Source organism: Suncus etruscus, chromosome 5 (genome assembly GCF_024139225.1).
Source record: "Suncus etruscus isolate mSunEtr1 chromosome 5, mSunEtr1.pri.cur, whole genome shotgun sequence".
NCBI lineage: Eukaryota > Metazoa > Chordata > Mammalia > Eulipotyphla > Soricidae > Suncus > Suncus etruscus.
In genome coordinates this window covers 117731113-117745325 of record NC_064852.1, presented here as the reverse complement: position 1 = coordinate 117745325, position 14213 = coordinate 117731113, and the positions used below count along the sequence as shown (strand labels likewise).

The following is a 14213-nucleotide window of genomic DNA, read 5'->3' as shown; positions in this document are numbered from 1 at the left end:
CATTCTTTTTTTTTTTTTTTCCACACCCGTTTGATGCTCAGGGGTTACTCCTGGCTAAGGGCTTACTCCTGTTTTTGTGATCAGGGGTTACTTTTTGTCGGGCTTGTGAGACTTATGTGAGGATAATCTGGGGGTTGAACTGAGGATGACCTCCTGGTAACCACACTTCTTCTGTCAAATTCTAAGATGGTGTTTTTGTTTTGTTAATTTGTTTCTTTGCTTTATTATTTTCTATCCCCCATCTGACTTTAAATTGTCTTTTCCTTCCAACCTATTTTTCATTGAGAATGAGTCCCCATCCCTTTTTATATATATTGTCATAAATGGCAAGATTTAGCAACCTCCTCCTTCTCCTCCTCCTTTTCATTATCATCATCATTAATAGATGAGAGTTAGCAAGATAGTAAGCAAGTAAGGAGCTCACCTTGCACAGGGCTGGTCAGGGGCTCAATCCCTAGCATCCTATGTGGTCACCTGAGTACAGAGCCAGGAGTAAGCCCTGAGCACAACCAAGTGTGACCAATCACCTACAAAAAATAAATATATATCTTAGAGGTAATTCATTGTGCACATACATATATCATATTCTTTATTTTTGTTTAAATTTTGGAAACCAAAAATTTAGTAGTTTTGAGGGTTTACCCCTGGCTCTGTGTTCAGATCTCAATATGCCTTGGGGATCAAACTAGGTTAGGCTAGTGCAAAGTAAATCCCTTCCCTGCTGTACTATTTCCTTGGCCCACACTGTATCTTTATTTATCCTGATCATTTATCTCTTTAGTTCTCTTTCTCTTAAAGGTTGGATGCATGTTCTTTGGGGGTGGAATTTTGGGGGGGGTTTGAGTAACATCCCATGGTGTTTAGGGATCACTTCTGGCTCTTCACTCAGGAATCACTCCTTGCAGGCTCAGGGGATCATATGGAATGTCATGGATCAAACTGTGGTTGGCCATGTGCACTACTGTGCTATTGCTCTGGCTCCTGGAATTCAGTATTACACATCATTATAGCCTTTTGAATCTTGCTGAATCTTTTACAAGAACGTGCTTCAAAGGAAAGTATACATTGAATGACATAATCTCCTTTTTTCTTACGTAAAAATGCTCTAATCCCTCCCCAAATATACAGTTTAACAGTGGGGGTTGAACAGGAAGAACTAATTCATGAAGATGTTAATATGTAAAGAAATATAACATTTTTTGCTTTTTTAAAATTGTTTTTGATAACACACCCAGCAGTGCTCTATTGTCAGGGATTAGGGATGATGTGATCTTTTTCTTTTGCTACTTCATGCTGATGGCATTGTAATGTCAGTTTTTCTACTTTATCACTAAATAATATAAATAACATATAGCTGGGATTTTATTTGTTCAAGAAAGTAAATAAAATAAAACAACTGATTATTTAAATTCCTAAATAAATTTAAATGAATGTGTAAATGCAGCTAAACCGCTTGGAAAAAAGATAGTTTTTTTCATAGTCTTTTAAAATGATGAAAATCCAAAAGTCTTCCTGGGATTTAAAGTTAACAAGGTTGTATAAGGCTGCAGTGAAATCCATAGTTTCTTCTTGGGAGCATTCTCCGTATGTATATCCTCTTTCTCTGCTGATCAGATATCGCGTGCAACTCACTCTTTGTCAGTTTTCACCCAAATAGGTGAGTTTATTGTCCTTTGGGTTCTTCGATCATCATGAAATGGTTTTTAGTAGCTATGTATGGTTCTCCTTGTGGTAGACTTAGAAATTTTAGAGAAAATAATGATATTGATAGAAAGTCAATTGGAGACATTCCATTTTTTTACTTTTCATTAATTGTGTTCTAAATGTCCTTAAAGTGTCCTCTTTCAACTATATACTGTCCTTTCAGATTGTTTGCTATTCCTGTTAGGTACTTTGTCTGCCATTTGTTCAAAGGCTTGAAAAGTTTTGATAATGTATGCTGTTTCATTATCTCTCTTGATTGAGTTAGGAATTCCCATAACTTAAATGCATTATAATAAAAAGGAGCAGACTGCTTTACCTCTCTCTGATGATGTAGAGACTGCCCTTATGAAGTGAGAATAAGTGTCAATAACCACATGTAAATGTGGGTTTATTTGAGAAGAAATGAACATGGATCACATCCATTTGCCATAGTTCATTTGTCATCAGACCAGGAAGGTTCGCTCCTGCCACATGACTTTTGCAGTGCAGGGGAGCACAAAATGAGAAACTTCAAAGAATATGTCTGGCTTATCTTAGCAGAATGCAGTATTGTACGTGAAGGCAATTGGCATTTGTGTCTAGAGCATTATGTTCATCCACTGGTGATGTAAATATTGGCATTGCCAAATGATCAGCTAATTCATTTTCTAGAGTCATTGAACCAGGGAGACCAGAATGAGATCTTATGTGCATGATTTAAATAGGTTCTGAATGCTTTTGTAACATGGCTTGCAGTTGTTGAAGTAGATGTTATACCACAAGGTTGTGAACATTTATGAATGCAGTAACAATTCCTGGAAAGAGGCTAACTACTCATGCTGAATGACTTACTATATTACAAGGACTTGACACATGTGATAGCAGGTAAATTAAGGTGGCAAATTCTACTTGTTGTGCAGAGTTGTAATTGGTGCACACTGTTGTGGTCAGGGATGGGCCAATAATCCCATCTTTCCCTGAAGACGAGTCATCAATATAAAACACAGGAACATCTTGAATAGAAGAGATGTGAATAATAGAAGACATTACAAAAGGTGATCTTCTAAAAATGTTCCAATTTATTCCTGCTGCATAGTGTGAGGAAAGTTCTCCAGAGAAGTCAGCCAACGCTCTTGAAGAACCTCACTGAGTGGTAGTATTGATTCAATTTCTCCATCTTGTATTAAGGCCCTGATTCCACAGTGGATTAAATATTTATTGATGTTTTGGTTCCTGGATAATATAGATATAAAGGCTATGATAACCTACTTAATTATTATAATATTAATAAGCTGTAATATACATCTTTGGTGTTTTTTAGATCATGATTAGGGTTTATTTTATTTTTTTCTTTTTGGTTATTTCTGAAAGTGACTGGCTATAAAAAAAAAGATTCATATATTTTAAAGACGTAGATCTTGGGCCAGAGCAGTGGTGCGAGCTGTAGGATGTTTGCCTTGCTACATGCTGACCTAGGACGGTTCAATCCCCCAGTGTTACATATGGTTCCCCAAGCCAGGAGCGATTTCTGAGTGCATATCCAGGAGTAATTCCTGAGCGTCACCAGGTGTGGCTCAAAACAAACAAACAAACAAACAAACAAACAAACAGACTTAGATCTAAGTCTATTTGGTGGCCTTTTTAGTCCATTGAATTATTGGCCATACAAGTTTAAATTATGCCATTTCTGCTTCTTCAGACTCTAGAACATCCAAGTTCCTTTTAATAAACTTCTCTAAACAAAATCATAAAAATTCTACATATATATATAGTTTAAAAATAAGTTTGATAAAACATTTTTACAATGAGCACTATAATAAAAGTCTATACTCTATAGTATCCAAGTTTATTTTCCATCAACTTCTCTGGACAAAGACATTAGAACATTTTTGCAGACATAATTTGAAAATAAAATGCATCCATGTGGTCCTTCGAGCCTGCCAGTATTCAAACCACCGACCTTCTGCATGAAAGGCAAACACCTTACCTCCGTGCTATCTCTCTGGCCCCTATGCATTTCCCCAGAACTGTGGAAACTAATATTAAACCACTAGAGTTAGACACAAAATTTCTGTTTGCAGTGGGGCATAGAACAAGAGTAGCTATTAATATCTATACAGGTAGGCACACAGTTTAACTAGCAATGTAGTGACTGATACAAATAGGATGGAGAGATCAACCTAGAAAAAAAGATGCAGAAAGTTTTGAAAGTTGCTTCTCCTCAGTTGGGCTTTGGCTGGGTTTAGATTCTACTCTTCTCCATCTCCACCTTCTGTGGTAGGCTGTTGAGCTTTCCTAGGATGGGAAGTCTTTTAGTACTTGGGCCAGAATCTGGATGGGCAGACTCTCATATCTCCCTGCTCTTGGTCCCCCTCCAATGGGGTTTTTTCTTTGGCATCTACCACATCAGTGACCTCAATAAGCTGTTGCAGGTTTGGGGTACAAGATTAATGCACAAAAAACCTTTGGTAGAAGAAAGGCAGTGGTCATCAGCCTCTGGAACTCTGTTCAGAGGCTTCAACTCTTTGCCTTCACTACCTATTTTTATCTTGACTTAGGGGTCCTCTGCCATGTTCAGAACAGGGGCCATATGCATCAATGTTTCACTGAAGGGGCCTGCATACTCAGTCCAATTCAAAGAGGTCATCATGGTCACTATTTGGGCACCAGTGGTAGGAGTTCAGGTGTCAGTTGTGAGTCATTTCAACATGCAGATGAGTCTGAAGAAGGGTAGCCGTGAAGAATTAATAGACCAAGCCAGTTAGGAGAGAGCCATCGAGTCGGTGTCTTCTTGCTTCATGATCTCTCTGCATGTTAAGCCAGATTTTCTTTTCCTTATTTTCCAAGTATAAATCCAACCAGGTGGCTGAGGGTAGAGTGAGATACAGGTGAACTTTTACGTATCAAAAGGCTAGGTGAAAAGGAATGAGGAATTTGGGGAAACACCTTTGTCTTGGGTAGTAGCTGGATGTCAACTAACATCCAGGACTGTAGAGAGTCCCTGAAGAGCTATCAGGAGTGACTGAGAACTACTGGGGATAGCCCTAACAACTAAAAATAGAGTAAGATAAAATAACTTTTTTGGAAGGGGCCAAACCAAGTGGTGTTCGGGAGTTACTACTGGAACTCCACTCAAGAATCAATACTGTTGGGCCTGGGGAACCATATGGGATGCCAGGGATCAAACCTATGTTGGTTGTATGCAAGGCAAGCACCCTATCTGCTGTATTTTGGCTCTTGCCCCTTCTTTCAAAAACACTTATCCAACATTTCTTTAGTATCTTGCTTTGTTTCTGCTCATATTCACTTACAGCTCTATGTTAAAATCATTACCATCTAATGGTTAATAACGACAGTCTGAGTTCAAATAACATTATATTCTAGTTTTGATAAGTTATAGATCCTCTCTGTGCCTCAGTTATTTCGTCTTATTTTTTGTTATTTCATCTTTTAAATGGGGAATTATAAAAGTATTTATCTAATGTATTGTTTTAGAAATTGCATATAGCAGAAACTGCCTATAATAGAGATAATTGTATATAATTTGTGATATAATATGAGAATAAATTAAATAGAGATTAACTTCTACAGCCTTCATTCCCATATTCACTTCTTATGTGTAAGAGCTATACTGTAGCCCTAACTGCAAGCCCTCATACAGTGGTCATGTAAGTAATATGTAATGAATGAATGAATCACCAGTACTCAGGTTAATGTAACATCACTGAGTCTCTTACAGAGCCCTTTGGATTGGCTGACACGTCTGGAGGAAGAAGATAAAATAAGTGAAACAAGCCTGGAATACCTGGAGGAAATCTTTGAACTAACCAAACGGAGCCTTTTGGCATATATTAATGATTACAAAAAAGAGAGAAGTAAATCCTTCATTCTTTCTTATATCCGAACATGAACGTTTAGACCACTTGATAATCTATAAAATTTATTCTTTGTTTTGCCTCTCAGACTTATTATTTCTCTCTTGGTATTGAATGTACTTTTTGAGGCAGATGCCAGACTTCACTCGTATTGGGGAAACTACACTCTCACACATGTCTTCTGGTTCTGAGCTGGGGTGGAGAGTACAGGAAATGAGTTTGAATAGAATAACGTTGAGAAGGAGTTGGGTTGGTTCCTGACATTGGGCAGTGTTAGATGGCCCAGGCTGTCAGGACTCCATGCTATATATATATATATATATATATATATATATATATATATATATATATATACATATATATATAGCATATATATATATACCATTGCTATATCTCTTATCTGAGGGAAATAATCATACTTCGAGTATTTTGTTTGTTTTTAGGATTAAATGAGGAAACCCTTATAAAACGCATGCCTGAAACTGAATAAAAACATGAATGTCAGAGGGAGGCAGTTCATGAAAATTTTTACCATCTTAAAAATTACCATCAAAAAGATCGAAATATTTGTATTTATTTTATTTTTGAATTTGAGCTGTTCTTGGTGACCTCAGTAGTTACTTTTGGCTCTGTGCTCAAGGGTCATTCCTGGAGGGAATGACCATATGAAAGGGACCATATGAGGTGCTGGGATCTAACCTGGGTCAGTCACATGCTAGGCAAATGCCCTACCCACTGTTCAATTTCTCCAGCCCTAGATTTTTTTCCTAGCAATATCTTTATTTAAGCACCATGATACAAACATGTTTGTAGTTGGGTTCTAGTTATAAAATATACACCCCCCCTTTACCAGTACAATCTTTCTGCCACCAAAGCCCCCTCCCCCATATTCTTCCTCCCCAATCCCGTGCCTGGCTTGTAGACAGGTATTCTATTTCTCACACTCACTGCCATTGTCATGATAGTTGTTAATGTAGTTATTTCTCTAACTGTGCTCACTACTCTCTTTGTGTTAAGCTTCATGTCCTAGGCCTGTCTTTCTGGTCCTCATCTCTATTGTCTGGATATTCTTCTTCTTATTATTATTCTGTCTGTTTTCTTTCTTTCTTTCTTTCTTTCTTTCTTTCTTTCTTTCTTTCTTTCTTTCTTTCTTTCTTTCTTTCTTTCTTTCTTTCTTTCTTTCTTTCTTTCTTCTTTCTTTCCTTCTTCCTTCCTTCCTTCCTTCCTTCCTTCCTTCCTTCCTTCCTTCCTTCCTTCCTTCCTTCCTTCCTTCCTTCCTTCCTTCCTTCCTTTCTTTTTTGGTTTTTGGGTCACACCTGGCAGTGCTCAGGGATCAGTCCTGGCTCTAGGCTCAGAAATTTGCCTCTGGCAGGCACAGGGGACCATATGAGATGCCGGGATTTGAACCACCGTCCTTCTGCATAAAAGGCAAAAGCCTTACCTCCATGCTATCTCTCCAGTTCCTATTTTTCTTAAATCCTACAGATGAGTGAGACTATTCTGTGTCTATCTCTATTCCTCTGACTTATTTTACTCAGCATAATAAATTCCATGTACATTCATGTATAGGAAAATTTTATAACTTCATCTCTCCTGATGGCTGCATAATATTCTATTTTGTACATTTATCACAGTTTCTTTAGTGACTCATCTGTTGTCAGGCATCTGGGTTGTTTCCAGATTCTGGTTATTGTAAATAGTGCTGCAATGAACATAGGTATGCAGACGGCATTTCTGTATTGTGTTTTTGTATTACTACGGTATATCCCTAGGAATGATATTGATGGATCATATAGGGAAGCTCAATTTCCATATTTTTTTTGTTTTTTGGGCCACACCCATTTGATGCTCAGGGGTTACTCCTGGCTCAGCGCTCAGAAATTGTTTGGGGGGACCATATGGGACCCCGGGGGATCGAACTGCGGTCCTTCCTTGGCTAGTGCTTGCAAAGCAGACACCTTACCTCTAGCGCCACCTCGCCGACCCCCAATTTCCATATTTTTGAGGTTAATCCTTATTGTTTTCCAGAAAGGCTAGATTAGACAGCATTTCCACCAGCAGTGAATAAGAGTTCTTTATTACCAACATTCGTGCCAGCACTGATTGTTCTCGTTCTTTGTGATGTGTGCCAGTCTCTGTGGAGTAAGATGGTACCTAATTGTTATTTTGATCTGCATCTCCCTGATGATTAGTGATGTGGGGCATTTTTTCATGTGCCTTTTGGCCATTTGTATTTCTTCTTTGAGGAAGTGTCTGTTCATTTCTTCTCCCCATTTTTTGATGATGTTAGATTTTTTTCTTTTTAAGTTCTGTAGGACCTTGTATATCTTAAATATTAGCCTCTTATCTGATGAGTATTATTGGGTGAGTAGTTTTTCCCATTCTGTGGGTGACCTTAATGTCCTTCCTTGTCACTGTTTCCTTTGAGGTACAGAAGCTTCTCAGTTTTTTGTAGTCCCATGTATTTATCTCTGCTTCCACTTGTTTGGACAGTTGTGTTTCCTTCTTGTAGATGTCCTTTGTGTCAATGTCATGGAGTGTTTTACCTACGTTTTCTTCTATATACCTTATGGTTTTGGGTTTGATATTAAGGTATGTAATCTATTTTGATTTTACCTTTGTGCATGGTGTTAGATGGAGGTCCAAGTTCCCCTTTTTGCATGTGGCTGACCAGTTTTCCAATACCACTTGTAGATTTTTGAGTTTTAAAAGAAACATTATTAAAATGTTTAAAATAAACAGAGCCAAAGTAGTGGCACTAGCGGTAGGGCATCTGCCTTGCAAGTGCTAACCTAGGAGAGACTGCAGTTTGATCCCCCGGCATCCCATAGGGTCCCCCAAGCCAGGAGCGATTTCTGAGTGCATTGCCAGGAGTAACCCTGAGCATCACCAGGCGTGACCCCCCCCAAAAAAAAAACCCGCCAAAAATGTTTAAAAAGCATTTCTAGAGCTGAGATATAGTACAGGAGTTAAGGAACTTGTCTTGTATGAGGCTGATCCCATTAGGAACTTGCGTTGCATGCAACTGATAGCAGCAACATATATAGAATGCCCTGAGCACAGAGCCAGGATTAAACCCAAAAGACCTCTGGGTGTGCACTCACAAAAATATTGGTTTTAAAGAAAACAGCTTTTACTTTTCTTCTGTCTTTCACAGGTAGTATTTTTGTGGTATTGTATAGAGCTAGCAGGATGGGGCAGGAATAAAAACTGTGGCTTCACTATGTGCCAAATGTCCAATATTTGTGTTGATTTGGTGGGAGGGACGCAACCTCCATCAGTGTGCAGGACACTCACACTCCTACTGGTGATCCTTAGTTACTCTGTCAAGGGGTTCAAGTGTGAGACATGGGACTTATGCTGCCATTTCCTTCTATGTATGAATACATTTGGGAGGCTTACCACGTGCCTGTTTTATTTCTCATGATTATTTTTGGTGGTGCCAGGAGTTAACCCAGGCAAGACAAGTGCTCTACCATTAAATTATAGTCCTAATCATATGGGGTTTTATTTCTGGGGGTGGGTAGTAGTGTCAGTTATTTGATCCAAATACCTGTTTTAATTTAGTAAGTCAATCTCAAATGCAAATTTCTTGTAAGTACTCAACAGAGTAGGCAGAGATCTCTTCTGCTTTTCCCTACCTACCCCCTCCTTTTCTCTTTTCTCTCCTCTCCTCTCTTCTCCTCCTCTCTTTTCTGTTATCCCCTTCTCCTCTCATCTGTCTCATCTTGTCCTGTCTCCTCTCCTCTCCTTTCTTCTTCCTTCTTTTAAACAAGGGCCTCCCCAGTGTGTTCTGTGGCCCTAGGTCCACTCCATGAACACTCATGTGGGCAAAGAGTCTGATGGCTCTATGCTCAAGCTGGTAATGTGGTGTTGGTCAGGTCCTCCTGTGTGTGGGGTATGTGTGGAGGCCTCTGTGAACATACAGGTTCCTTGGGAATTCCCTTTCTAATTTCCCCAATATTTACTGTGCCTGCCACATCACCCCTCCTTCCTTTTTTTTCTTTCCATTTTCCTGGTTATTATTTGGTTGTTTTGCTGTTGTTTTTGTTGTTGTTTTTGTGCTTTTTGTAGTTGCTGGTTTGGGCTTTTTTTTTTGTTACATTTTTCCATCTTTTTTACCTTTCTTCTTTTAAATTGGTATTTTAAACCTCTAGATGGACTTCTCTCAGTTTTTTTCTTTTTCTTTTTTCAAACAGAACCACATAACCTGGATCATCTTTTCTGCCTCATAAATTGATGGTGGGGGGATGGTTCCAGGACCAAATAGTAGTATGAACATTGAGTTCATATTCAATAAAAAATGATCAGGCTTAAACACTAACCCCAAAGTCAACGACAACAGAATGGATACACAATCTACAACAAGCTATACACAGAAGGGATCAGTTACACTAGCAGTCTGGGGGACAAAGGAGGATATGGGCTGCATGCTGGGAACAAGGGTGGAGGGAGGACAACACTGGTGGTGGGAATGCCCCTGATTCATTGTTTCTGTGTACCTTAAATATTACTGTGAAAGATTCGTAATTCACTTCTCTGTGGATCCATTTCCAGATGCTCAGGCAGAAGCGCCTCCTGAAAATGAGCCAGTGCAGCAAATGGGAGAATCACCTTCCTTAAGCATGAGTGCTGTCAATGATGCCTTACCGGTAGGTCTGGTGATGTGGTAGTATGTGGAAGGGCTTGGAGAAAGCTTACATGGTTCAACTGTGGCATGACCAGGTGAAAATTGGTAGTTGCCTGGTCTTTCTGGAAGGAGAGTAACTTGGGGACCCATCCTCTGAAACTTAGCACTGCACATTGTCTTTAAAGTTATCTAGACAACTCTGCTCTCCTGAAAATTAAAGAAAAACGAGCAGATGATCTATTTCAAATGCATCTCAGAGTTTGAATTTCTTGAAAATAAACTGGATGTAACAGCCCCTAATTTATTTGACAAATTAAATCAGTGTTTTTTAGTACTGTTTAGTTTTTTTCGGAAACAAAGGCTTGCCTCTTTATTGAAGAAATGTAACAGCAGGTTTGTAAGAGTCTCATGGGATTCCCTTTAGAAAACAGTTGAATGAAATACTGAACATGACCAGGAAGCCAGTTGTTCAATCATGCATTCATTCATTTCTTCCTTTCAAAACTTTGGAGGTGAAGGGGGCAGAGTGGTGGCCCAAGCAGTAGGGTGTTTGCCTTGCATGTGCTAACCTAGGACGGATCCTCTGTTCGAACCTCCAGTGTCCCATATGGCCCCCAAGCCAGGATTTCTGAGGGCATATCCAGGAATAGCCTCTGAGCATCACCAGGTGTGTTCCCCTCAAAAAACAAACAAAACCCAAAAATTTGGAGGTGTCAACAGAAAATGTATATATATTGTATATATGTATGAGAGAGAGCCATCCAGACCTTAAGGTTTATTCTTACACCATGTTCTGACTGACTTTGTAGCTTTATAGCAAAAGGAAGGAGACAAAACAACACAGTATGAGGCCTTGACCACATATCTCTGTGATGTCCTTTAACCTCAGAAAACCTACTCCATTACTGTCAAAACCAAGGACACAAACTCCAGATTGCTTGGCCCATGCTGACAGAAAATACTTCTATGATTCTGAAGAAAGGGAAATGTGGCTTTTGAAAAGAAAAGGTGAGTCAGGCTGGAGAGATAATACAGCGAGTCAGCCACTTGCCTGGCATGTAGGTGACCCCAATTGTATACCCCTGGCACCACCTAAACATTGTCAGGACTGGTTTCTGAGCACAGAGTAAGGAGTAAGCCCTGGAAATAGGTGGGTGTGACCCAAAAGAAAATTTAGAAACAAAGAGGAAAAGGAAAAGGAGAATTTTTGGAAACTAAATCTCTAGCAAGCAGGGGTTTCCAGTGTTGTGCAGTCTGGGAGTCAGGCAGGGATGCTGGGTCTGGAGCAGGGGAATCTGCTTTCTTCTCCAGAAAACTCCTGAGCTCCCTGTGCCTCTTCCCACCCCAGAACTGTTGACATTATCAGTCTCTCCCCAAGAACGATCGCCCCCAGTGGGGCTAAAGGTTGTGAGGAGTGAATGAAGAGGTCAATGACCCCCAAACCAGAGCCCAAGACTCTGTTCTTGTTTTGAATTCAGTTCTATGAGACACGAATGAAGCCCAGAGTAAAAACTGTGAATATTTGCCAGGACTGCTGCTTTGCTTCCCTGTCCCTCCTCTGTTGTTTACAGGCCAACATTTTCATCATACTTTTCACATTTTTCTTATTGTGTTTAAGAAAAATTCCACCTATCTTCCCCCTTTTAGTATAAAAGGGGGTCAATATTTAATGAAAATTTTAGTTTTGTTGCTTTCACATGACTATGTCTTGCACAGAGATTGTGTTCTGTGCTGTATGTCACTCTGGATAAACTATTATTTTTCTCAAAAATGTGCTATTGGTGGACATTAAGGTGTTTCCCAATGTTAGTTACTCAGATAATGAATGTGATAAAAAAAAAATACCCTGATTACGTGTGTGTGTGTGTGTGTGTGTGTGTGTGTGTGTGTGTGTGTGTGTGTCTCGAAGAGTTTTCCCTTTGGAGTGGAGGAAGTTGGTTCTCTTATAATTTTTGACAAGAATCCATTTTTATGACTGACGATTGAGTGCTGCCCTTTTTATATTTTTTTACTTTATTTAATGACTATGCATTAGAGCTGATGTGTGATAGCATGAGCAATAGTACAGTGGAGATAGTGTTTGCCTTTCATACGGCTGATCAGGTTTCTATCCCCAGTACCCCATATTGTCCTCTGTGTCTGCCAGGAGTAATTTCTGAATGCAGAACCAGGAGTTACCACTGAGTGCTTCCAGGTGTGGCTCATAAAACAAAATAAATAAATTTAAAGCATACACCACATAGTTGACATAGTTAAGTATAATATATTTTTTTCAGATAAGTGAGAGCAAAGTTATTTTAAAAAATAGAAATGAAAAAAGAAAGAAAATTAAAAACAAATAAGTAGAGTGTCAAACAAATTTGTGAAAATTATTGTATCTCCAATGAGGTTATTATTTATTTATTTATTTATTTATTTATTTATTTATTTTTGGTTTTGGGGTCACACCCAGCAGCGCTCAGGGGTTACTCCTGACTCTATGCTCAGAAATCACTCCTGACAGGCTTGGGGGACCATATCGGATGCCGGGATTCGAACCATTCTTCTGCATGCAAGACAAACACCCTAGCTTCAGGCTATCTTTCAGGCCACTCCAATAAGGTTAATAAGACATTGGTAAAAGACTCTAATTTTAAATTCACCATACTGTTATTTCATTTGTTTCTAAATATTAAATGAGCACAGCTACACATTGGTATCTACATTGCTGTGCTCCTATGGGGATGACAGCATTAAACAAATGAAGCTGTCCAGGAATTAAAAGCACTATTATTGATACTGCAGCTTTTGTGGGGTGTTTTCTTAGCTGCCAGGTCATCCAAAAGTAAGAAAATGAGTTGGGGGGAATGGTGCCTATACTTACTTCAAAAAAGCCCTGGTGACATCAGCACAAATACCTGCATACCCTGAAATTTAGTCAGATAGGATTCTATGCAGAGAATTGTAGAGGAATGGTGAGGCAGGGCTATAGATAGTACAGCAATTATGATTTAATGCAGCAGGCATGGCTTTGGCATGATGGGGACTTGGCCCGCCCTTTCCTCCTAAGATTTCCAGCTTTCAGCTGTGTGGCTGGTGTCACCATGATTATTTTCATGGCTTGGTTTATATCTCTTTTGATAGAGTGAGTTTATTTTTTTTTTGGGTCACATCCAGCAGTGCTCAGGGGTTACTCCTGGCTCTATGCTCAGAAATCGCCCCTGGCAGGCACAGGGGACTATATGGGATGCCTGGATTCGAACCACCATCCTTCTGCATGAAAGGCAAATGCCTTACCTCCATACTATCTCTCCAGCCCCAAGAGTGAGTTTATTAGGATGAGTTGATTGTAACATGTTTGTCTGCCCTTCTTCTTCTTCTTCTTCTTCTTCTTCTTCTTCTTCTTCTTCTTCTTCTTCTTCTTCTTCTTCTTCTTCTTCTTCTTCTTCTTCTTCTTCTTCTTCTTCTTCTTTTTTGATTGATTGGTTTTGGCACCACACCCAGTGGCGATCAGGGGTTACTCAACTCTACACTCAGAAATTGCTCCTGGCCAGCTGGGGGAACCATAAGAGATGCCAGAAATCGATCTAGGTCCCTCCTGGGTCTGCTGCACGTAAGGCAAACACCCGATCACTGTTCTATTTCTCCAGCCACTTGTCTGCCTTTCTTAACAAGTTTATATATAGCAACCTCATCTTCTCTGTGCATTCTTACATTTCATGCATTTATGTTTTCTCTGCAGATATATTCCAGTAATGATGAGCATGTGAACAATAATGGTAGGTGCTTTGAATAAACTTTGGATCTAGGTAGTGGTAGTAGACAATTTTGCTATATGTCAAATAATTCAAGGTGATTTAGGATATTGGTAAATTGTTAGTTTATTTCTTCTCTTTAGTGTGGGAAAAGCACTGAATGTAGGGGTAATAGAGTTTGGGAGGTGGTGTGGCAGTGAAGCTAATGGAGCAGTTTTTACTCTTAGCAAACAGCTAGGAGCAAGGCAGGCAGCTGCTTTTGCTCTGCGCTCAGTGTTTGATTCACCCTCT

General features: G+C 39.4%; 1 protein-coding gene across 1 annotated transcript in view; it reads left to right on the top strand.

Moving 5' to 3' along the window:
* LOC126008676 (caspase-10-like) overlaps positions 1-14213 on the top strand; it is a 56644-nt gene that overhangs the window by 8648 nt on the left and 33783 nt on the right. Inside the window, exons 4-6 of the mRNA XM_049772915.1 lie at positions 5423-5558; positions 10116-10210; positions 13910-13946. Coding sequence (XP_049628872.1) covers positions 5423-5558; positions 10116-10210; positions 13910-13946 — 268 coding nt within the window. The remainder of the gene's footprint in view (positions 1-5422; positions 5559-10115; positions 10211-13909; positions 13947-14213) is intronic.